The sequence below is a fragment of the Ambystoma mexicanum genome, chromosome 1p (assembly GCF_040938575.1).
Source record: "Ambystoma mexicanum isolate Mex_15411 chromosome 1p, UKY_AmexF1_1, whole genome shotgun sequence".
NCBI classification, from domain to species: Eukaryota; Metazoa; Chordata; class Amphibia; order Caudata; family Ambystomatidae; genus Ambystoma; species Ambystoma mexicanum.
Window position 1 is genome coordinate 1,493,649,202 of NC_090921.1, and position 23,866 is coordinate 1,493,673,067.

General features: G+C 45.7%; 1 protein-coding gene across 1 annotated transcript in view; it reads left to right on the forward strand.

The window, feature by feature from the left end:
• LOC138456456 (palmitoyltransferase ZDHHC21-like) overlaps positions 1 to 23,866 on the forward strand; it is a 468,858-nt gene that overhangs the window by 268,586 nt on the left and 176,406 nt on the right. Inside the window, exon 5 of the mRNA XM_069607178.1 lies at positions 5,872 to 5,933. Coding sequence (XP_069463279.1) covers positions 5,872 to 5,933 — 62 coding nt within the window. The remainder of the gene's footprint in view (positions 1 to 5,871; positions 5,934 to 23,866) is intronic.

Here is a 23,866-nt window from a genome sequence, read left to right on the forward strand (position 1 = left end):
TAATAGAATCATTGAGGGGTTGTCAATCTGTACTTCTTTCAATAGTCTGAGGAAATGTGCTGTGTCTTTTAGATAAGTAGATGTCTGTTAAACCAGAGGTTGTAGTGCTCGATCTAGATAGACTGCTAAATGATGAAATACACTTTCCGTCCCAGCGACAATGGGTCTGAAGGGAGGGTTGATGTTGTTTTTGTGTATTTTAGGTAAGGCGTAAAAAAAGATATAATAATGTGAGAGTATATCAGACATTTCTCATCTAGCTTTACTTTTGATTCCTTTTTCATAGGGACCTCTCCTTTCTTCAAAAACTGTATCACGGCTTTCTGAAATCGTATCGTTATTACAGATACATCACTTGTAATACAGTATTATAGAGGGTCAACCACATCCTGGCGTATGTCCAGAAGCCCAATGTATAGACTTATTTCCGTTTACATCCATAACTGAATATTACATCACTTGCCTAAAGTGATAAGTGTTTTTCGTTTTCCATTACTCACTCTTAATCCAACCTTTACTCTTCAACGTTTACGTTTTGTTCCTTAATTGCCCATAACAATACACACACGCCACTTTTGTGACATATTTGACAATTTAATATCACATCACTTGTACAAAGTGGTCAGTGTTTTTCGATTTCCATTAATCACTCTTAATCCAACCTTACTGTTTTTAACGTTCATGTGACATTTATTCCTTAATTACCCATAACAATGCATACACGCCACCTCTGTGACGTGTTTTTGATGCTATCCACGCTTATTTAACTTCCAATGAAATCCCTTTTCCTCACGCCTTCGCGACGCAATTTTTTTTCATTGTTTACATTCATGACGTCACTCACTATTTAACGTGATAATGTCATAGCCGTGACGTATATATAAACCGCCGTTACTAGAGCTATGGATCTCATCGCTGCTGGCTTGGCTCCCTTTGGACCAGATACTTCTCTGCAATAAGTAACAGAATGGATCTTTCCAATCTCAGGACTCTATTCCTTTTTCTTGAAATATGGGTTTCCCATGTAACGTGACATTATGCTTTCCAGGTCGTCACAGACCGCTTTTCCCTACATTCTGAAGACTCACATCTTCTGATGCCTTCTGGAGGACTTTACTATTAGACACCAGCAGAGGGTCTACAAACTTACTGCGTATTCCATTACAGATTAGTAAGTACACTTTTATTCCCATTGAGCACTAAATCAAATTTGTAGGGTATTATTCACTAAAAACACATTCAATATATTTTTTAGAAAACACAAAGCCTCCTATGACCATTGGAATTACAGCTCTTGATTTGGATACCTACAGAAGGATTAGAATTCAGTAGGTTAGCATTCTGGCACTCAGTAATGTGCATGTGAATATCATCATTTTCTTGGTTGATTAGTCTCCAATCCTTTAAATCTTATTAAATATTTTTTTTTACCACATTTTGATTTGTATTTTTGCCACACTGAAGTTTAACTCCCTAATTGTTTAGGACAACCACAAAATGGACCCTTAACATTTATTACAACTTAGGAACTGGTTTTGGAACCAAATTGATCCCCCACGGTTGTACAAATGTAAATGTTGGTATACTGCACTATGTATAATTTTAAATATCTTGGATGAAAACAATTTAATTGACACATATGTTTAAATCTCTTTTGCATTAATAGCTTTTTTGAACGTTCAATGAATTATCAGCCTCTGATGAAGAGAATCTATCTCGAAACGTGTTGGGCATACTTGTATGGAAAATTAAATCATTTTTAGAAAAAGTGAAAACATCTTGTGAAGTTCAATTAATGTCATTGTCTCCTAAAAATGTATTTGCTTACATAGAATGATATGTGTTTACTATACCCTTATTGAAACTCCATTGATAGTCACAATCTTTTGGGCTTATCTAGCCACAGACAGCATGCAGGGGACGGGAGTTCCCAAATAGGGAACTTATTCTGTTTCTATTGTATCCGCAACCCAGATGCCAGGGTTGTTTTCTTTCTCCCCTGCACCTTTAAAACTTCAAAAATACCTTCCTTTGAAAAGCTAATATTTTGTTCTTTTCACAAAATTTATTTCTAAATACTAGGAGTGGTAGGTATCTAGATTCGATTTGTTAAAAGCATGAGCGTCCCGGTGTGTGGCGTCTCGTTATTTGTGATATACTCCTCACCCTGACTCTGCTCCAGTACCTGCCTACCAATACTTCTACCAGTAGGTCTTGCATCTCTTCCTATGTGACTTTCTGTGCCCTGTGCTGTTTGCTTTAATCTCTATTTTACCAGAACTTTTTTCCTGTTTCTGGAAGGACCCTTGCTAAGAATCAGATTGTCAGTCTGCAATCTTCTGCCCTTAAATTGGGGGTTGTCCACTGGAACTGGCCAGCTAGGTAGGTGTTGGAGTTAAGAGGTCCTTCTTGACCCAGGGGAGTTGGAGCTCTTCTACTAAGACCTGTCCCTAATGGTGTTCGCTTGTCTCCACTGCCCCACTAACTTGCTGAAGCTATTCTTATCCTCCTGAGTTCTTCCCTCCGCTACTAGATGTCTACTTTCTGTTCCAAGGATGTTCCTCATGGTGGTTCCAGACCCTCGTAGGCTTCACCTCCTTGGTTTGCGAGGTGCTGTTCTGCCTAATGGTTTAGATTGCCTTTACATCGATCCCTGTGTGGCCACTGGTTAGTCCATTCTTAACACCTTTCCTCCACCCTCAAAATTGAGCTTTGCCTGACTTCTATAGCATGTGTCCGTTTTGAAGCAGGGGAGGGGTAGCAGGCAGCTAATAAGGCAACAGTAGAGCCATATGCATGTCATTATGCCTACCCCCGGGGACCCAGACCAAGTCCAGCAACCCTGGAAGCAGGCATCAAGTTACCCCAAGCAAGCCCAACAACTCCCTCTAGGGGCTATTTGGGTGCAGTCCTGGCGCCTATGGCGCCAGGCTCATAGATTAAAACTTACCTGATGCAGACCATGCTGCAAACTTACCTGATGCAGACCATGCTGCAAGAGCTCCAAGCCAAACGAGGCTTGGAAGGGACTATTTTACCTAGGGACTATTTTTTTTACTCGGGTGGGGCTGGGGAGGAATACTTACCTGGGACTACTTTGGAGGCTATTTAAACCACGCCCGAAGAGCAGCACATGCTTCGCGTTATTCTGCATCCAGCAGCGTAACGCTCACCGTGCCTGCAAGTCTGCATCCAGTCTTCTGCCACGCCCGCCTCGATTTTGGAGCTCCTAGAAAAAGGGAGAAAGAAGGAGAAAAGGTTAGAACAAGAGCAATACCTTTGATCCTTACCTGAATTCCCGATCCATCGCGCCTTTGAGCTGGAAGAAAGAAGTTATTTTATGCGCGTTGCCTCACCGCGCTGAACTCACCGGCCTTCGCAGCATCTTCACATTCCACCGCATCCTCCTGCATGTTCCCGCCGCACTCCGGCACCTAAGGAGAAGACAAGAACAGCAAGGTGAGCCAAGGGAATACACAGAGGAATACCCCCCCATAGACTTACCTGATTTTACCACCGGGGGTACTATTCTTCTTCACGGGTCGGCGCAGCTTCCACTGCATCCTAGCCGAACCCCGGCCCCTAAGGGGAAACAAAAGGACAGCAAGGTGAAACAAGGGACTAACAAGGGGAACCCTCCTCACCACAAAAGACTTATCTGATTTTACTGCCGGAGGCATTATTCCCCGAGACTTCATACTTTCTCTCAGCGCCTGAATAAGGGAGAAAGCAACAGGTTACATATGGACATTATTTTATCGAACCGTGTTGGATAATACAAATCCTTACCAGAACATTACCGGTTGCCACGAGGAACTCTTCAGTAGGGTCAAGCTGCAACCTGCAAGGAATCGGACAAGAGTGAAAGTCAGGCATTTGAACTCTTACGAACTACATACTTACGGCGTCTTGCCGGGAATATCGGAGTCAATATTGTCCTGGAACTCACCAATTCCTTCGAGCCAGTGAAGCAACTGGTTATCTACGCGCCCCTGCGCTCAATGCAGGATGGAGAGCTCATCTTTTCAAATCATCAGGTGAGACTATAAGAGGGAACATCCAAGGTGATCAGTGGGGAGAACAGCGGGATGGAGGGATTTGCGCTCAAATCCACGGGTGGTTAATTCCTTTTCTCCACTTGCAGAAGAATATTCCTACGGGCCAAGCAAACGAAGTTAGGTGGGCCAGTCCAGTCCGTCATCTCGGCCCTACGCGTCACATTGGTGGAGACCGCAGCAGTCCAGTCCAGATCGACGCCTCTGTGGGAGCCAGGTGAGCGTAACAATGCAATAGCAGGAGATATATATCCAGCAATGAAGCAACGTTGACTGCAAAGAATGTGCTGTATACAGAAGCTGTCCATTTTGTTGCGATACTCCATTGGGCTGAATGAAATCATCCAGGAGATGTGATCGCCCCAGCCCACCTTTAAGTATTTGCAGGAGCAGCGACATGGCTGCACTCGGCCCCAGTGAACCTACTTCCAGGACCTCGGCCTAGATCGCTCATTCACCACTGTTCAGGGAGCTCCGGGACATCGCTAGCCACTTGAGAGGTTGCGGCACTTTGATTCCCATGATCAGCAATCATTGTATTTGGCTCCTTCCCCCTCTGTGGGACCGGACGCCAATGCCGGGGGCAGAGCCATGCCAGGAGGACACTGAAGGAGTCTAGAATAGTCTTCCTGCCTGAAGAACAGAACTGAAATGTCACCATCTGGGCATGCAGTCACGTTCCACCCACCTATGGTTGGAGGAATACAGACTCATGCATCCTCTCGACTAGCGCTGCCTCACCTTGGAGTGCATCCCAATCCAGAGGTTTACAAATGAGGTGACAACTGAAAATACTTTTCACCCTTAAAATACAAGGCAAATGATGACTCACGTGAGGGCCAGAAAGTCATACGAAATATCAGAACTTTCATTGAGGCTCTACAAAAAAAACATTAGCATTGGCAATAGGATGCTGGCCTAGAGAACAAACCGGAAGCTCTGGTTGAAACATTCACGGGAGTAGAATCTAAAATGGCTCTTGTTGAGGGCATGCTGGAAAATGGAAGTGCTTCGGCAATTAACAGTAACACAATCGAAATTCGTAGAAAGTAAGGTGGAACAATTTAAAAATACCTTGACTGGCTTTTGAGCACAAGATTGAGCATCGCAATCAGTTCTAGAATAAGAGAGTCGAAGTACAGTAGCGTACAAACATAGTGCCCGCCCCCCAAACGCCACACACCTTTCCTGCTAAACCCCAATCACTGACGTATTTCCCAAGATTACAGCTGACACTGTTCTAGACTTAAGTGATGTTGGACGGTAAATGGGTCATCTTGAACTCCTGTTCCCAAGGTGAGCTAGAGTGTACACTAGAGTAGATCATTGCACATTTGGGCTTGCATTATTCATGTTGCTTTAGGTGCCAAGTGCTTGGTCAGTTTAGCAACCCAATTAAATGTAGTAACTATTATTTAGCAACCCAATTAAATGTAGTAACTATTATTTCCATTATTTATAGTAACGGCGCATGTCGCACATTCAATAGCGCGCTTTTTTCCTACTAAAAGGTTTGTTATGGCTGGAAAAAACTGATATTTATGCATAATAGATACATGTACTATATTTAGAAATAATACATCGTTTTCATTGCGGCTTGTTTTAATTCCCAAAAGAAATGGATCTCTCAGGCTCTCTTCCAGCGTTGCAACCACGATTCTCCATTCTCAATGATTAACAATATACTGTAGGCTGCATTGCAAGTGAAGTAAAATGGCTGCACTCTGCAAAGTGTTGCAGAGTATTTCTACCAACCCACTGTCCTTGCTACAATAAAAAGTATCAATTAATATTCTGTTTTGTTGTTGTTTTTCAGGATCAACAATTGTGTTGGGGAGTTAAATCAAAAGTACTTCATCCAGTTTCTATTCTATACAGGTACATTGCAATTCATAATTTGAATTTTTACAAATGTTAGAAAATAGTGATGGCAGGCAAAAAACATTGGGATTGGTGGGCGGAAATATTGTAATAATTAAACAATCAAAACAAGCTACTAAACTCCTCTATCTGAAAACATATGACAAATATGTCAATTTCTTTTAGCCCTAAACTCCTACTTTAATGCCCTGATGATTCCCAAGTGTTTTTATTTTCACATTATTAATGATTTGAGCAAGTCACTTCTTTATGCTTGTGAATCATGACTGAAAGTCCGTAATGAAGGCATATGTGCATCATAACTTGTCCCTGGTGGCTTTTGCCGACTCCTCCAAGCCCCTTCTTTAATATCATATTCAGAAGTGCCGTTTTCTGCGTTTGGCAACAAAAGCTATAGTGTGTTTTTGCAGTTTGGCTGTCCTGTGTTACCTTATGCTGTTTTGGTTCTACTCTGCCTTGTTTTAAATTGTATGCTTTTTTATGGTTAATTTGCTACGCTATATTAGGTTGTGCTATCCCATGTTTAGTTATTGGGGCATGTTATGATGCATACATTTTTCTGTACATGATTTGTCCCCAAATTAATTTTTGCAGAACGTTGTAAACATGCGATTGTTCTTTTTTTAATGTGCTCTCTACCTTTGCTTTTATAGGGATAGAGGGTGCTGTCCATGGCCACTCCTTGGATTTCCACTCCCCCAGCCACCTCCATTTTTAGCTAAACCCGTTCCCCTAAATGTTCTTTTTCCGTTTACTCTATCATTCAAGGTGCTACAGCTTTATGCCCAAGGATAACCTTTCCCATTAGACATTCATCAGAAGCATAACTTTGGGGATTTATGGAGTGACAGGCCAGTGATTTGATTTGACAATACAAAGAATTGTCTCCCAGTATCTTGTGAGTTTGTCGCAGTCCCACCATATGTGAATGTAATGCTCCTCTCTCCTCCCCCCCCCCCCTGCTCCCACAACGCCTCCAGGTTGGGTCAGATTTACTTTTAGAAAAATATGTGGCTCTGAGTGAGATAACATTGTGCGATAGTTATGCAGGCCTGTACCTCATATTGATTGCATATGAAGATATTCGCACTGTAAAATATTTTCTTCCACGATTCTCTATCAAAATCCTTACCTTGGTCTATGTGCCATGAATAAGTGCACAGAGATAAAGCTGGACCTGCGATTGTTGGTAGAGGTTTTTAAATACTAAAGAATAGACCCCTAGATTTATGAAAGGAGAAAAAGATTTTTTCAAATGTAATTGTCTGTTTTGTGGTTCCCTTTCTTGTAGTAGGATTTAAGACCCAATGGCACATCTGTAAATAATGCTTGCGTTCACACTCCCCTACCCCAAAGTAGCCATACATTCTTCAAAAGCATCTTATGTTGTGGAGACATTTGTATGGGGCCACCTTTGCAGGGAACAACCTTAATGGTAGAGTACCAGTGCTGAGGACACGTGGGATGGTGGGAGGACGAGGAGGGGCTTCTAGAGCCTGGGAAAACTGATCTGGAAAGGGAAATAAAGAGGAAGGTTGTAGCTCCCTTGACTCATCTGTGTCAGTTGTGTAAGCAGTGTGTCTTTGACAGTAGACAAGAGGGCCTTCCGCCCATGTAAGGAGGGCAATCCACCCAATTGCGGGGCTGATCCCGGCCCCTGTCGGCAAGTTACAGGGCAATCGGCCATGCTGACCCAGCTCCCCACAAGACCGCATGGGGAATCGGCTCCATTATCCCGAGTGCAGTGACATACACAGGGGGGGGGATGTCTGCTGTTAAGATGGATTTCTGAACTCTGACCTGGTGGGCAGAGGTTCAGAAGGCCTGCCTAGTTTCTTGGAACAGGGAAACCTTCTGGTCAAGCCAGACCAATCAAGGGAGCATTGGCGGCAGTCAAGACTAGTTCTCAGGAGGGGTGAGGGTGATCGAAAGCCCACAATGAGCACACACAGTCAATGGCACTACAAATTACTCTGACAGGTATATGTATCAACAATACATATACATTTATTAAGGGCCTTTTAAATCCGTCACAAAGCAAATCTCAGCAAATCTCAGCAGTAATAACTAAACCAACACAACACTACTATTAAACATATATACAGTCATCAATGGCCTAAAGGAATAGTACACAGTAAGGGTCTACAACCTGTAAAGAAAGGGAGCATACAGTGCAAATATCGTTTAGGCAGTCCTTCACTTTTCAAACCCTAACTGAGAGGCAGTCCAATCCCTAAGAGTGAAGCCTTGTGCTCAAGGGTACTTTTGGTGCTGGTGCACACGATTGTGCGGTTGAGCCAAAACTCAGTCTATTTCAGGGGCTGTAGTGACTCAGGAAGGTGGGTGAGACGGTGAAGAATAAGTTCCCACTATTCAAGGAGGGTCTCCCCAAGAGGGCAGAACAGGATCCAAGAGTTGGGAGTAGCTCAGTAGCACAGGTTACCTCGATAAAGAAGAATGGCCCCCAGGGGACACCCGTGCGTAAAAATGTATGGATGTGCCAGGGGCCACCAGTAAGGGTTGAAAGTACTTAACGACCCTCGGCACACTCCGGACCAAACTTCAGCAGTCGAGTCCACTTCGGTTGCAGGTTCAAATCCTGCAGTTGCGCAGCTCTGCAGCTGTCGGGTGCTGCGTTCCAGGGATGATACTGTGGTGGGACAGTGGCGATTTCTCCGCTCCTGATGAAGGATCAGGCCAATTCCGCTGCAGCGAGTCTGAGGGCACAGGGGGGCACAGCAGCAAGGCACTCAGGAAGTTTGTCACCACAGCTGGGCAACACAGTGACCGCGTATGCCCGGGTTCAAGCGTACTCTCCTAATTCCAGACCTAGGAATGCTAGCTGTACGAAAACTCGACGGGAGAGTGCCTTATACGCAGAGTTTATAGTCTCCAACTGCTCAAATGTCAACTCGAGATGGTGGTGGTTCCAGAGCAAAGGTCCTGTGCAAGCTGGTCAGTTCACCAGTTGGTCCAAGAACACTTCCGAGAAGGCTCGCTTACAGGTTAAGTTGGAGTTGCCGAGAATAGTTAGTCCCACTAGTCCAATGGGTCGAAGTGCCTTTGCAGACCTTCTAGGTTCGATCAGAAACAGGGGGTCCAATGGGACGACAGCAGGCTCTGGGGCAAACCTTCCTGCGGGTCACTAGCGGTTCCTCAGCTATGCTTTTTGGTTTCAGGATACTTGGCTCATTTCCTATGTTCGGTGTGAACTCAAGAGATTGACCCGGAATGGGCGTAGGATGCCTTCTCTTATCCAGAATCTCTTTCGCGTCAAAACGATGAGGACCCAGTGAGGGATCTGCTCACATACAGCCATCCCAGAGTTGGACCAATCACGGACCACAATGGTCCCAGTCATTCTCAGCACACCAGACCTCCTGGCACCCAGGTTGTGTATTGGAACTAGACAGTCCAGCCCACATCCTGTAAGCACACACACAAGCAGGAGATAAGGGGTGCAAAAGGGGTCCCTCTTTTTTTGTTGAAGGGGGGCCTGACTCTTGAGGGTGGGTTTGCACAAAGGAACAAGAAAGTCAAAAGCTACCCCTATTCAAGAACATATTAAAGCTAGGTGCGGAATGCAGCAGAAATCTTGGTTTACCCAATACTAGCCGGAAAAAGGTCACAAAATAAGGATGATGAATCCAAAAAAATCAGGCTTTATTTAATATTGGACAATAGGTTTTTGCTGCATTCCGCACCTAGCTTTAATGCGTTCCTGAATAGGGGTAGCTTTTGACTCTCTCTCTCTTGTTCCTTTGGGCACACACACAAGGCATGCAGAAGCCTGGGAAAGCTTTGGTTTGAGCCGGGGTCTGCATGACCGAATAAGGAGTTTACCGGGTCTCCTCGACCTGGGGAAGGCAAAGGGACAAGATGGCCAAAGGACAGAAGAAAGGACCTTTTGGCATAGCCATTTTAGAAACTGGTCACTGTCCTTGATCAAACGCGTATGGACCATAGAAAATGGTTAAACAATACATGAAAAGTAACAGCTGCCACCAGCTCTGTCCAAGGCACAATTGTACATTCACCGAAAAATCCTTTCAGGGTTTCTAGGGCCTTCAAAATGAAAAGGGGACCCCCGCGCACTGTACTGTAAGGTACTTTGTGCACTGATAAAATGTTGCTAAAGAAAGCAACAACTGGAAAGAATAAGGGAAACAAAGTCTCTCAGTACTGACTGTCTTAACGGCATGTCAGTTTCGCCCTACCAAAATGAGCAAAAGCACAGCGGAATACAGCGGAAGGCTGGGCTCCACTGGAAAAAGTCAGACTAGGATGATCAGACAACCTCAAAATGTTGGGGGGGGTTCACCACTGGAGGGAACATTACACATAAATGGAAATCTTTCCTAACACTCGCCCCTCCCAGACCAAGGACACGGGGAAATAATCCACCCCTGGATGAGTTACTTGTTCAGGTAGGTTAAACATTCTGGACAACCCATCAGCATTGCTATGTTGAACACCTGGCCTTTGCTCAATGGTGAAGTCAAACCCTTGCAGGCTTATGGACCACCTGAGCCACTTAGGATTCTCTCCCTTCAAGTTCATGAGCCACTTTAAGGGCTTATGGTCAGTTTGCACAGTGAAGTGGGTCCCATAGAGGTAGGGCTTCTGCTTCCTTAGGGCCCAAACAGCAGAGAAACATTATTTCTCTACTGTGGACTGCCTGAGCTCTGTCCTTAAGCTGGCGGCTTATGAATCAAATGGGGTATTCCTTGCCTTTCCCATCTACCTGTGATGGTACAGCACCTATACTAGTGTCAGAGGCATCTGTCTGCTCAATACAAGGTCTTTGGTAATCAGGGGCCCTGATAACAGGGGCCTGGCACAAGGAGTATTTTAAGCCATTGAAGACCAAGAGACCTTCTTGGCTTTCTTTGGAGTTGTGAGAGCAGTCAGAGGGGCAACTATGGTGCCATAGTCTGCCATAAAGTTTCTATAGTACCCTGTGAGACCTAAAAAGGCTCTCACCTGGGTTTGTGTAGTGAGGATAGGCCAGTTGTGTACTGCTTGTACTTTACTGTGTAGAGGCTGTATCCTCCCTTGACCTACTTCATGCCCAAGGTAGACCACTGAACCTTGACCAATCTGGCACTTACTAGCCTTTATAGTCAAGTGGGCCTTCCGAAGAGACCACAACACAATTCTAAGGTGTTTCACATGATCCTCGCAGGTGGCACTGAAACGGCTATATCATCCAGATATGCCAGACAGAATTCATCCAACCCATTAAGGACATGATTCACAAGCCTCTGAAAAGTGACAGGTGCATGTTTCAACCCAAAGGGCATTACCCTGAACTGGTAAAGGCCTGCTGGAGTTGAGCATGCTGTCTTCTCCTTGGCATGTTCTGCTAGGGCTATTTGCCAATAACCTGCAGTGAGGTCAATTGTGCTGAGGTACTCGGAGGCACCCAAAGTATCCACCAGCTCATCAGTTCTAGGTAAGGGGTTTGCTTCTGTCCTGGTGACAGCATTCAGAGCCCTGTAATCCACACAGAACCTCAACTCAGAGGAACTTGCTTTTGCAAACAGACCCACAGGACTGGACCAAGGACTACTGTATGGTTCAATCGCCCCAAGATGTGGCATCTTGTTGACCTCTGTCTTGATGTAAGATCTCACCTTATCTGACATCCTGTATCCCCTACTTTTGGGAGGTACACTAGGAAGGCAGTATTTCACCTAGGACTTCAAACCCCACCGTTTTATGGAAGTCCGCTAAGTGCTTTAGCTGTGCTGGTATGGAAGTACTAGGCCCAGTTAAGGTGAGCAGGATATCACCTGCAAAAAACAAAGCTTTATGCTCTTTTTCTCCAAAGATGACCCCAGATATTTATATATTATTTACATAAAGAAATCTCAGGAAAGCAATGCATGTTTTGCACATAAACGCATACAAAATGTAACATTGATAACAGAGCGGAGGACATGGGACCTTGACAATGAGGTGATGGAATATGACTTGAAGAATAGATGTTGCAGGTGAAGATGGAAACGTAAACCAGGGACGAGGACAGGAGAGAATTACATAGGAACGGGATGGTGGAGGAAGTGCTAAATTAAGGATGAAGGGGTGACGGAAAAGTGCTGTAGGGTTGTCGTGATGTAGGGAGCAAGGGAAGCAGGTGATGGCGTATCGTAGAGTGCTAGGAAACAGGCTCTTCAGAAAGGAGGAGGTCTTTGAGGTTGGATTTAAATAGTAGTAGTGTTAGAGTAGTACAGAGAGGAGGGGCATTCCAGAGTATGTGAGCGAAGAGAGGGAGAGAGCGAAAACCAGAGGGAGTGCAGGGCTCAAGTAATGGCGAGAATGATCGTAACATGGGAGGAGGAGAGTAGGGAGTAAGATAAGCAGATAGGTAAGTTAGGGCAAGTGCATGGATAATTTTGAAGATGATGAAAAGATGTTTATACTTAGCTCCTTGTTTCAGAGATAGCCAGCCAATCTGGCGACGAGAAGAGGTAAAGTGAGAGAGGTTAAATCTGTGGGGACTGTGAAGTTGAGGACTTTGTCCTTAGGTAAAAAAACATAGTCCGGAAGGCCATAAAGGAGACTGGCACAGTCATCCCATCTTGAAAGGACAAAGGAGATTACCTGTTTACCAGAATTGAAAGGAAGAAGACATATTTTTCTGATATTGAGGAGGTTAAGTCTGACTGCACTGGCAGATTTGGAGATGAAAAGATAGAAGTTGTGAGATAGGTCAAATGAGACACCAAGGTTGTGAACGGAAACTGAGTAAGGAAGGTAGCCAGGAGAGGAGACAATAAGGTTTGGAGAGGAAAAGGTGGTCTGTTTGGCTGGGAGTAGAGAACTTCAGTCTTAGTGGACTTGAGCATGAGAGAGTAAGACACAATGCAATATTTGATGACAGGTACACAGTTTGAAATTTTTGACAACAGCTTGTCGGATAAGGAGGGAAAGGAGAAGAGGATCTGAGTCTCATCAACAAAGAAATGATAGAAGAAGCCGTAAGAGGAGATCAGGGCACTGAGAGCTGAAGTATTGAGAGTGAAGATCAGTGGGCCAAGTACAGACATTTGGGGAATTCCAACAGTTAGGGCAGACACCAGAAAGTGTCTAGGGGCAGGGTATGAATCAAACCAAGCAAGGGCCTTAACTCTGATGCCAGGTAGAGATAATGTAGAGAGAAGGTCAGAATGGTGGAAGGCAACAGAGAGGTTGAGAAGAATAACAATAGATGAACGGTTTGCATGATGTGCGTTTGAGGTGAAGTTGCTGATATTGAGGGAGCTATCTCAGTTGCATGCAGAGGTCGGAAGCCAAATCGAAGATGGTCCTGGAGGTTGTTAGTATCAAGGAAATTAGTGAGTAAGGGTAGGGATGACAGTAGCTAACTTGTAGGATGAGGGAAACGTATCATTATCAAGAGAACAAGTTAAAGAGGGAAGTAAGATGCGGAGCAACACTGGGAGCCATGTGCTTCACAATGTGCGGGGACAGTGGGGGCACAGGAACAGTTAGCCATGAGGAGCAAAGCAAGAATCTGATCAGCGTTGAGGGGGCAAAGGAAGACATAAGAGCAGGCAAGGAGACTGCCACTGCGATGAGGAAGCTCACCTCGGATCCTTTCCTCTGATGCTTAGCTCAAATGATTGGTTTCCAATCGTTGGGGTCTCTGACCGTCTCTGGTGGTCCGCAGAAACAGTCCTCGGATGCTTGATTTGTACTGGTTAGGTTCTTCGACCCGTCTCCAGTGGTCAGTGGGCTTATTGTCACAACTGCGATGAGGAAGCTCTCCTTGGATGCTTGGTTTGTATGGGTTAGGGTCTTTGGTGCTCAGTGGGCTTATTGTCGCCACTTTGACGAGGAAGCTGTACTCGGGTGCTGGGTATACAAGTGTTAGGGTCCCCGACCCATCGATCTTCCACCCCTGTGTCCCCTCCAGGTCCATCTCACCTCCCGATACCTTCGGAGGGATTTTGGTACGCCACCGGGACTTCCTGGGGCTGGGGTCCTTGTATCTGATGCACAGGGCTTCTCTCTCTTGTTTCCAGAGCACCGCAGCAGCTCCATGCTCTGGTATGCTGTTTGGCACTTCTCTCCTGCTTCACGTCCGCATTAGCTGAACCCAAGGAGAACTCCTTTTGTGCTTTGCCAGCATCCTGCGCTCTTCTATGACTCCTGTTTGCCCACAGCATTTGAAACTCCCACTGGTTTCTGCACCTGTTCCCTCTCCTGGCTGGGGTTGACTGGTTTGTTTGTCCATCGTCTATAGTCGTACAATGTTGCCAGTTATGCCCTGGTGGATTGTAACATTTATTTTTTTCTGTTGATAATTTAATCCTCATGCCTCCTCTGGGTCACCTCGTACCAGTCAATGACCTTCATGTGTCCTGTGCTCTTTTTTTGTCCTAGTACTTGTGGCTTTGTCTTTATCTCTTGTGTGACAACAATACATAGGTTTACTTTCAGTACAATGGTTCTGAAAAGTGGGGAGGACTAGGAAATGTTGGGAAGTGACGATACTAAATGGGCTGCACCCCAGGCGATTGTCCTTGTCCCAAGAGGCGGAGTCCCTTCCCATGAGGTCCTCCTGCATTAACCCCCACCCCCACGGGACCATTGGGTAGCGGCCGCACCTCCCTAGCCTCATGGCAAAGTGCTTTACCTTGGGCAGAAGTGACAACACCATGTGAATTGCAAGGTACTAAGCCTAGGCATGGACCGTATGATCTCAGCCATGAAAAACAAGGCCTTAGGGTTTTGCTCGCCAAAGGTGATCGGTGATATGAATTCAGTCTGGCGTATCTTGGGTGCCAAGGTCTCTACTCCAAGGGCAAAGAGCAGGGGGGAGGCATGGGGCAGCCCGGTCTCGTGTCTCTTGATATTTAAAATGGAGGAGAGAGAGAGATGTCCATTTAGCGACACTTGAGCCCTAGGGCAATTGTAAATCACAAATATTCCCCTGATAAATCCCTCCCTAAAATATATCTTGCCCAGTACCCCACACAGAAAAGGCCACTGAACACGGTCAAAGGCCTAATCCGCATTGAGTGCCATCAGTTCTGCCGGCATATGTGAAATATCAATTCAGTTCACCACTCTTCAGAAATTTTCCGAAGCCTCCCTATTTCTAATGAACCCTGATTGATCTTTTCCTATGATCACGGGGTGTAGAGTTTCTAGTTTATTTGTTGTTATTCTCACAAAAGGCTTAGCATTCATGTTTAAAAGTGTAGTCAGATGGAATGAACCACCACAAATGTCAGTCAAACAAGTTTATTCGGATTTCAAAAATCCATCAAACACAAGAAATACAAAATCACAACACATAAAAAGAATTACAATCTGTGCTCCATATCCAAATGTAATAAGTCAAAGGTACTAGGAGGGAGAAAAGGGTCAACCATAGGCCCCCATTACATCCCATATTGTCCCTTTACTAGTCCAAGACTAATTGCCCACGCTTGGCACTCGCTCACATCCCCCCACGGGCCTTTTTCCCAGAGGTGTACAGTTTGCTCCAGACAGGACATTACTATGGGTGATAGAGACCAGGTGGAGCAACAGCTCCCAGATAGGGGCGCGAGCTGATTGCAATCCCACTATATGGGGCCCGCACATAACCCTCAGAGCTTCTCAAAACTTCCCTGGCCATTTGATCATTCCTAAAAACCAGTTTTACAGAATCAGAAGGGTTTATACCCTCGCCAGCCAATTTAACACACCCCACCATAGCGTCCCTAGCCACAAAGGGCCAATTCCCAACTGTACGAAGCCAGTGGAGATATTTGTTAGAAAGGGCATCCCTTGGTTCTCTCCTGCCCAAAGGCAGCTTAGGTACCCCATGCAGGAAAACAGTAGCAGTTCTTTGCACCCATATACATGCCTCTTGGGGCTGTGTACCCTTGAACAATATTCATGTGCTCCAGACCCTCCCTCCCTAAGGGGGTTTGTTCTCAGGGAGCTTGGCGGGCCCTCCACCAGCAGAGTTGGCTTGGTACACCCAGGAGGGTGTCCTCGATCAGCGTTGGGGTGTGTCAACTGCTCATCCGGAATAAGGCTCATTAGTGCATGAACAGTCCCTTCGCGGGATACAGTGTTCAAAGGTTGCTGTGGGGGGGTTGGGTCCTTTACCAGCAAGATGCATGCTGGAAGACTCCCCCAGCGAGTCCACTCCACTGTTCCCCTCCCCACTCCTCCCCTGAGCATCGATCAGTACCAAAAGTTGTTTTTTAATGACTGCTAGTTCGGAGAGCACCTGTGCGCAGAGGCAACTTCCGACAGTATGCACCTCCTTGGGTGATGGAGCAGAGGAGGAATGACTGCCGTGGGTGATGGACTTGAGTGCCCTAAATGGTGATAGGTTAAGAAAGGAACTGGACCCTGAGGTTGATGCAGGTTGGTTCTCACTCCAGGAGCTGCAGATGGAACTGGGAGGGAGCTTATCTTCGGTTGCTCCGACAATTTCTATTTCCATTTGGTCCATAGTAGCAGCAACAGTGATTGGGGGAGGACAGTCAAGAGTAGGTCCCAAAATGAAGGGGAGATCAAGGGGCAAGCATGGAATTGCAAGGGGTGGGCTAAGTGGGGTGGTCACTGGTACAACAAGTGCCAGGGATGCGGGTGGAAGAACTAACGCATCACGAGCCCCCTCTATGCAAGTCCCAGGAGCATTGGCCAGCTGCAAGGCATCTAGATTCCCAGTGTCAGCAGGCGAAGTTTCCTGCCAGGCAATGACTTTGTGGTTCAGACTTGGGGGGCTGACATTGCAGCTCAGTGCTGGGAGGCTAGCAAGATTACTGCAGGGTCCCCCCCCCACATTGTGATCCTGGGGTGGGTGCTTTCATACCCTCCATGGTGTGGATGGACCCTCGGTATGCCGGGTCGATGTCAGGGCACGGAGAGGTGTGGGTCTTTGCTTTGGCTGTTACTCCCGGTTGACTTCTTCTTTTGACAGCCAGGAGCTTTCACGCTGGGGTATATTTGGAAGGATTGGTGGCGGACTCGGAACAGTTCGGGGGCGGGGTGGATGGCAAAAAGCTGGTTGGTTTCCTGGCCGGTTTCCTTGGTACAGCATGGCCCTTAAAGGACCTCAAGGACTTTAATAGGGACATGACGGAGCCCCCCCCTGCAGCTGGCCTAGGAGACTGGGCTGATTTGCTGAGTATGGGCCCTAACAAACTTCACGGGCTCTACACCTTGTAAAAAAACAGTCACAGGTGTAAAACACTTGCCAGCACTTACTTCTCTTGGCGCCCCGTCTGACAGCCAACACAGAAAATGCCTCTCTCCGCGGACGCCGAACACCTGCGGCGCCAAACACTGCGCCCTTGCCCCGCTGTGGGCTTCACCTCTGCGGGGCTAGTGGCCGCGAGGTAAGCCCAGGGGGACGTGGCCACAAAAACAGGAAGTCCCTCCAGGGACCAGGAAAGCGCCAAACACTGCGCCCTTGCCCCGCCGTGGGCTTCATCGCTGCGGGGCTAGCGGCTGCGAGGTAAGCCCAGGGGGGTGTGACCACAAAAGCAGAAAGTCTGGCCCTTTATTCGTTTTAATTAAAATTAATTTCAGGGCTACAAAGATTCCATCTTTAGTGACGCCACTTTCCAGAGATTCTCTATCAGATGAGAACAGGGATTGCAGATTGCAGCTAGCCAGAAATCCAGAGACCCTCTTACCATCTGAATCTTCAACATAATATGGAGAAGGGTACAATCCTGAGATTTCCCAGAATCTCTGAACACTTCGAACCCATCTGGATTCTTTAAAGACTTACGATGTAGCAAGAGTTCATCTTGGCTTTTAATTTGCAGACTAAACTTCTTCCATCCTTGTTACTTCCCTCATAGTAATTCTGCTTGACCCTGCTCGATGCAAATTCAGTTCTGTTACTGACAATCTGGTTTAATTGGTTTCTAACTTCTTCCTAATGGGACCTTGATCTCTATATTTGGCCTTGAGATTGAAAAGGTCCCACATGAGCTTTCTTAGGTCTTGCTGCCTTTTCAATAAACCTAACGCTTAAGGTTGCTGAAAGGAGTCCAACTGATACTTATTTTTTCTCATCTGTAGCAATTTCCTTAAAATAATTCTGGATCTAAGTTACCAATTCCTTCTTCAGTACCGGATCACTCAGAAGTGAAATATTTAGTTTCCAGATGTTCTGCCCTTTTTCTTCAGGAGACCGGAGCATGGTCAGACAATGGGCCTCATTACAAGTTTGGCGGTAGCCTTGCCCGTAAAACCGGCAGGCTGCCGCCAAACTTGCAAATTTTTCCAGCACCTGGAAATGGGGAAATACAGAGCTATTACAGCCCTGACGGACACTGTATTTCCCCATTGCCAGGCGCCAGAATTTTTAACTCCCCATTCCCATTGAGTCCTAGAGGACTCAATGGGGAGGACGGTAGCACTGGCACCATTCAGAATGGTGCCGGTACATGGGTGCCCTGGCTGGCGGGAAGTCACCCACGAGCAGAACCCGTAGTTTGCCGGTCCGGTAACAACGGTACCGGCAAGCTTACCGGTACTGTTGTTACCAGTCCGGCAAGCTTGTATTTAATCTTACCACTGATGTGGAGAAAGGGCTTCCTACCATGACATAGTTTGTTTTGTTTGTTTATTTGTAATGCGCACCAGACCCAAGGGTATCAGGGAGCAGACGGTAGAAGAATACTTTCAGCTTAGAGTTACGCAGTTACATATATGTCATACAGTGTTACATAATCATGGTTATTGATAAACATAGGCAATTGCCTCACAAATGTACAGCATTTACAGATATCATACTTTCAAGGTCCGTTTAGCATGTATATACAGGTGATGTGAGAAATCTTCCTAAAATTACAAATCAACAGCTAGAGTACAGCAGGAATACACCTTTTGGTATCTAAGTTACAGTAAGGTATATTCAGTTGTGCATGGAGGTGGGTCTGTCTCTTAGATAGAGTTAATGGTCTTTTTCTCTGAGCCATTTTGTGGTGTTATGTTTGAAGTTCATAAAGGTTTGGTCTGCCCTCAGGATGTGGGGGAGGGAGTTCCATAGTTGAGCTGCTTTAACTGGGAAGTTGCTCCCTCCGGTTTTGGTCAGTTTAAACCAAGGAATAACTAGGCAATTGGTGTTAGCTGACCTAGTGTGGCGATTAGATATTTTTCTGCTAACCCTCTGTCCGGTAGCGGGGTGCCGAGTTGTTTAGGCATTTGTGGATAAACGACACTGATTTAAGTAATATTTTATTGCTTGTGGACAACCATTTGTTTTGTCTTTTTATGACTGAAATAGGCTCTCTTCTAGCAATACCCTGAGCTGCTCTTAAGGCATTATTCTGTAGGATTTGTATCTTGTTAACAATATGCTTGCTAGTACCCAGGTATAGGGCGTTACAATAGTCCAATTTGGACAAAATTAATGCTCGTGCTAGAGTGGAACAGCTAGTCTTAGATAGGAATGGTTTGTCTGCTCTGATCAGCTTACATGTATATGCTGAAGCTTATAAATACAACAAGAGACCAGGGGAAAAGCTTACTGACACAGGGATTTGTCCCGCCTTAGAGAAATGGATATTCCAAAACTAAAGAATCCAAATGTCGACCTCCCTTCCTGCCTAAGTTTGGACAACTCAGTCCGTGGACCAAATAGGTACTGAGTCAAAGTTGTTATCTAAATTACATACACATTTATTGAAAAACAGCAAATTGAATCAATATACATTAAAAAACAAGTCATAATAAAACATATACAAACAAATATTTTTCACGTGTTTTTTAAAACCACAAAATCCTAGTACAAATATCATACTAAAAAACCCTTCCTATCCAAAACTAAAACCAATAGTGCAAAAAATGTGATACAGTACATCAGTACAGTGCAGACAAAGTGTTGGTGTGCAGAACCAGGGGGACCTCTTAATCAGGAATACCTCACTGGACTCACTGCATTAACTATAATGGCAGCCTTCTCTTACAGACTCCTGATAGCTAGGGAAGAGAGCAACCCTACGCCCGTCTTGACTACACCTCAATGGACTTCATGCTCGACCGCCCAGCTCAACCCGAGTTGGATATGCCCTACCAAATGGAGAAACCACAGACTAGGATCCCGACTGCCGAAGCCACTATCAGCCTACCACTTGCACAGCCATTCCCAACTGAAGCCTACACAATCTTCTCACACCACCTCCAAAATTGAACCTATCCGTAGACTAAAGTCCTGTACCAAATCCCATGAAACCCCCACCATTATCTACAAAAACCCTACGAGGAAAACGCACGCCATCAAGGGAGGCCTCATCAACGTTGGATCACTTGTAGCCCATGCAGCGGAAATTGCTGATATCATCACTTGCAACCAACCAGACTTCCTAGCGGTCTCCGAAACATGGCTTCATAAAACTGCTGGACCTGCCCTTATGCTAGCAATTCCAACTAACTTCACTATCTTCAGAAAAGACAGAGAAACATCCAAAGGAGGTGGCTTAACACTCATCTGCAGAGCGGACCACTCCATTAAAGAGATAGATCTCATGCCAGTGCCTTCGGGGGAACTACTCTCACTAAAAATAGGAATCTCCACCTCACGCACTATTACTATGCACCTAATTTATAGACCTCCTGGTCCATTAGGAACTTTTAAAGAAGATTTAACTGCCCTTCTGAATACCAATGCTAAACCTGGGACACAAATTATCTTACTCTGCGACTTCAACGTGGGCCTTAACGACCCTAAAGACGCAAATGCCTCTATCCTAGCTAACACGATTATGTAAGCTGGCCTCACCATTAGGTACAACGGCCCTACTCACTCTAAAGGTTGCACCCTGGACTGGGTGGCAGATATCAACTGCACCTCCTGCATCACTTCCATTGAACCATGCATCTGGACCTACCACTAGTTCCCCAAACCAAGGCAACTAAACTAACAGCACCTCCAGCTCTTACTAGATGTAAAAAAATATAATAATTGGGAATCTCCTACCACTGATTCAGCCTATCACCAATCACTCCCACCAGCTCACCAATCCTAATGTATTAGTTGACTTGTAAAATAACACCATCAACACAGCCATAGACGCCATAGCACCGCTGAAGCTGAGCAAGGCCAAACCTTTGGCTCATTTTAATACGTGGTTCACCCCTAGCCTAAAAGCATTGCGCAAAGAAGAAAGAGAAGCAGAATCTTGCTGGAAAAAAACCATCATCCCCAAACCAAAATCTCCTCTCCTCCCTTACTGATGGATACAAGAAGGAAATTAAACAATCTAAAAAAGAAAACTTCAATGACAGAACAAAAAAAGCCAATTCAAGCACCAAGGAAATGTTATCCCCTATTGCACCAGTAGACTTATGCACTAAAGATAAAGCTTAGTGTACAAACATCCAAAATGCATTATACAATCAAATTACCATGTTACGAGACAAAATATCTGCCAAAAAAACCTCCCTCCACAAGATTGCGCTTGCCACTCAAGAAGCCATCTTAAAAGAACTCGCCATCAACCAAACTAAACCACATAACCAATTCAATTTCAGGTCTATTTCCATTGTGGAAGCTAAAAATATAATCCCCTCACTTAAATCCTCTCGATGCCTTGTTGACACATTGTCAAGATCTGAGGTCCATGTGGATTAGAATACCTCCGTCCCCAAGTACCAGTCAGAGAAGTAGAAACAACTCGCTGACCGATTATTGAGGCCACAGGTGGGTGGCTGGAACAGAGAACACCGGTTCCCGGATGACTGCAAAGGAAAGCACAAGGTGTTAGGCAGAAACCTGTGCAGTTCCCATAGGGAACACTTCAAAAGATTTAGGACTACAGGTGTTAGCAGTAAACCCACTTGGTAGCAGTCTGTACCACCCAGATTTACCTGGTAGCTGTGGCTGAGCAGTCAGACTTCTCTCAAGAAGAGTTAGGCAGTATGCAAAGTATACACAATAGGCACTCAGACACACCAATACAAGCAAACACTGACCAGAGCTTTGGTATCAAAGTATATAATTATTTATTTAAAAACACACTGTTTGGAACACTCCAGCACTCTTGTTGTAAAATATTCTAAACACAGTTACTATTGTAATATATACACTCCTTTTTCCTTATCAGATAAGTCTCAGTAAAACACCACTTATTTTCATACAGAGGTGAGCGCTTAACTAGATGGCACTCCAATAAGTTTGTGAGAAAGGGAGGGAAAAAGACAGAATATGGAAAGGTACACCACTCTAAGATTTAGGAACACTGTTAGCAAGGCAGAAGAGCAAAAGTCACTGGTGAGCCAAAGTCCAAAGGCTGGGCCCACTCTTAGAGAGAGCAGAGCACAAATGCGCCCAAGATCACACAGTTACACTAGGCTTAGAAAGTCTTGCAGAGAGTTCAAAAAGAGTTTAGAGAGGCTTAGGAAAGTTTAGCCAGGGTGTCCCAGGCTAACCCAGGTTCGAAAGCCGGGGGCTAAATCTACCCCGTACAGTCGGTAGCAAGGGAAGCCTGGCGGGACACGGTACCTTAAGTGGGAAGGATCCTCCAGCGGTGGCAGTTGTTCCTGGCAGTGGGCGCAAGTCGCGTCATCGTCCAGGGGAAGAGAAGGTCTCGACTTGGAGGAAAGATGAAGGTCGTTGCACTACCAGGGAAGAAACCAGCCGCAGAGTTTTCCGGTTAAAGGTGGTACCTTTTTGTTCGCGGTTGTGGTAAAACGTGGTATGCCGGTTGCTGGGGTGCTTGGCACAGGCAAGGCGGCCACGAGGTACGTCGGGAAGGCGAAAAGACGGTGAAACTGGTTATCCCCACCAGTCAAAGGAAGAAGACTCTCCGGCGGGAGATCTCCTCTGTCGTTGGGAAAAGTGGTGAGACGGTCCAGCAGGGCTCCACCGGTGGAATCCCTCGTCGGATTATTAGGTCCTGTGGCGACTTCTGAAGTTCCAGTCCCCAAAGCCCTGCTTTTATGCTGAAAACCCCCATTCACTCAGCCCAGCTGTCACTCAAACATGCTAAGTGGTGAGCCGCCCGGCTCACCACTTGGGCCAATCAGGATGGAGTGCGACTTGAGTTGCCTAGGCAACTCAGTCCAGGGTGCCTAAATCCCCCTCCACCCCTCCTAAGTACCCCAGACAGAGTGGCACCACTTTGGAGAAGCCCGCCAAAAAGTGGAACAAAGGGCTCGACTTGGGTTGGAGTCACAGAAGAGAACACAAACGCCATTTTAGAATCAAGTTTTGGCCAAAAATACCAACCGGAGAATTAGTATTAATTAAATAAGCGGCGGTATGTTCGAGGCTACCGTAAATAATTAAATAAAGATAGTAGCCTAAAACAATGGGAAATCCCATAGGAAAATATTCGCGGGTGAATATAAAAAGTAGCATCCACTGCCACCAGCCAAAACTCGATCAGGGGGGACGGAGACGTGCCCCCTCGACTAACTGACCCCGGGGCAATTGAATTGCCCCAGCCAGTACATCCACAATATGATGGTTTGTACTGGTTCTGTTCAGAATTTAAGACTAGTAAAGTCAATGGTGACTTTACATGCCCTGGGAGACAGTAGTCAGTCCCAGGGTATGGAGTCTATACTGGGGGGTCACTATGACACCCCTGTGTTACTGCACTGAGTGTGCTGTGTAACACACATCACAAAAACACATGAAGCCCTATGGAGTAAAAGACCCCATAGCCCATTAAACACATATAGATTCAAAGCAACACACTCAAATCATGCCCAAGAGTGAGGGTAAAAGAGTCTCACTCTTGGCAGGAGAAAAAAATAAACCCCAAAAATCCAGCAAAGCTGATGGGTGACTCACTAGGTTAGGAAATTCAGCCTAAACAGAGAATTCTCCCTAACACAATGCTAGATATGCAGAGGACAGGGGCATGCACGATATATAAGTAGAAAAAGATAGGCGCACCTACCCGTGGGATGACCGATGGGAGCTGTGAACCTGATTGTTCCCCCCTGTGAGT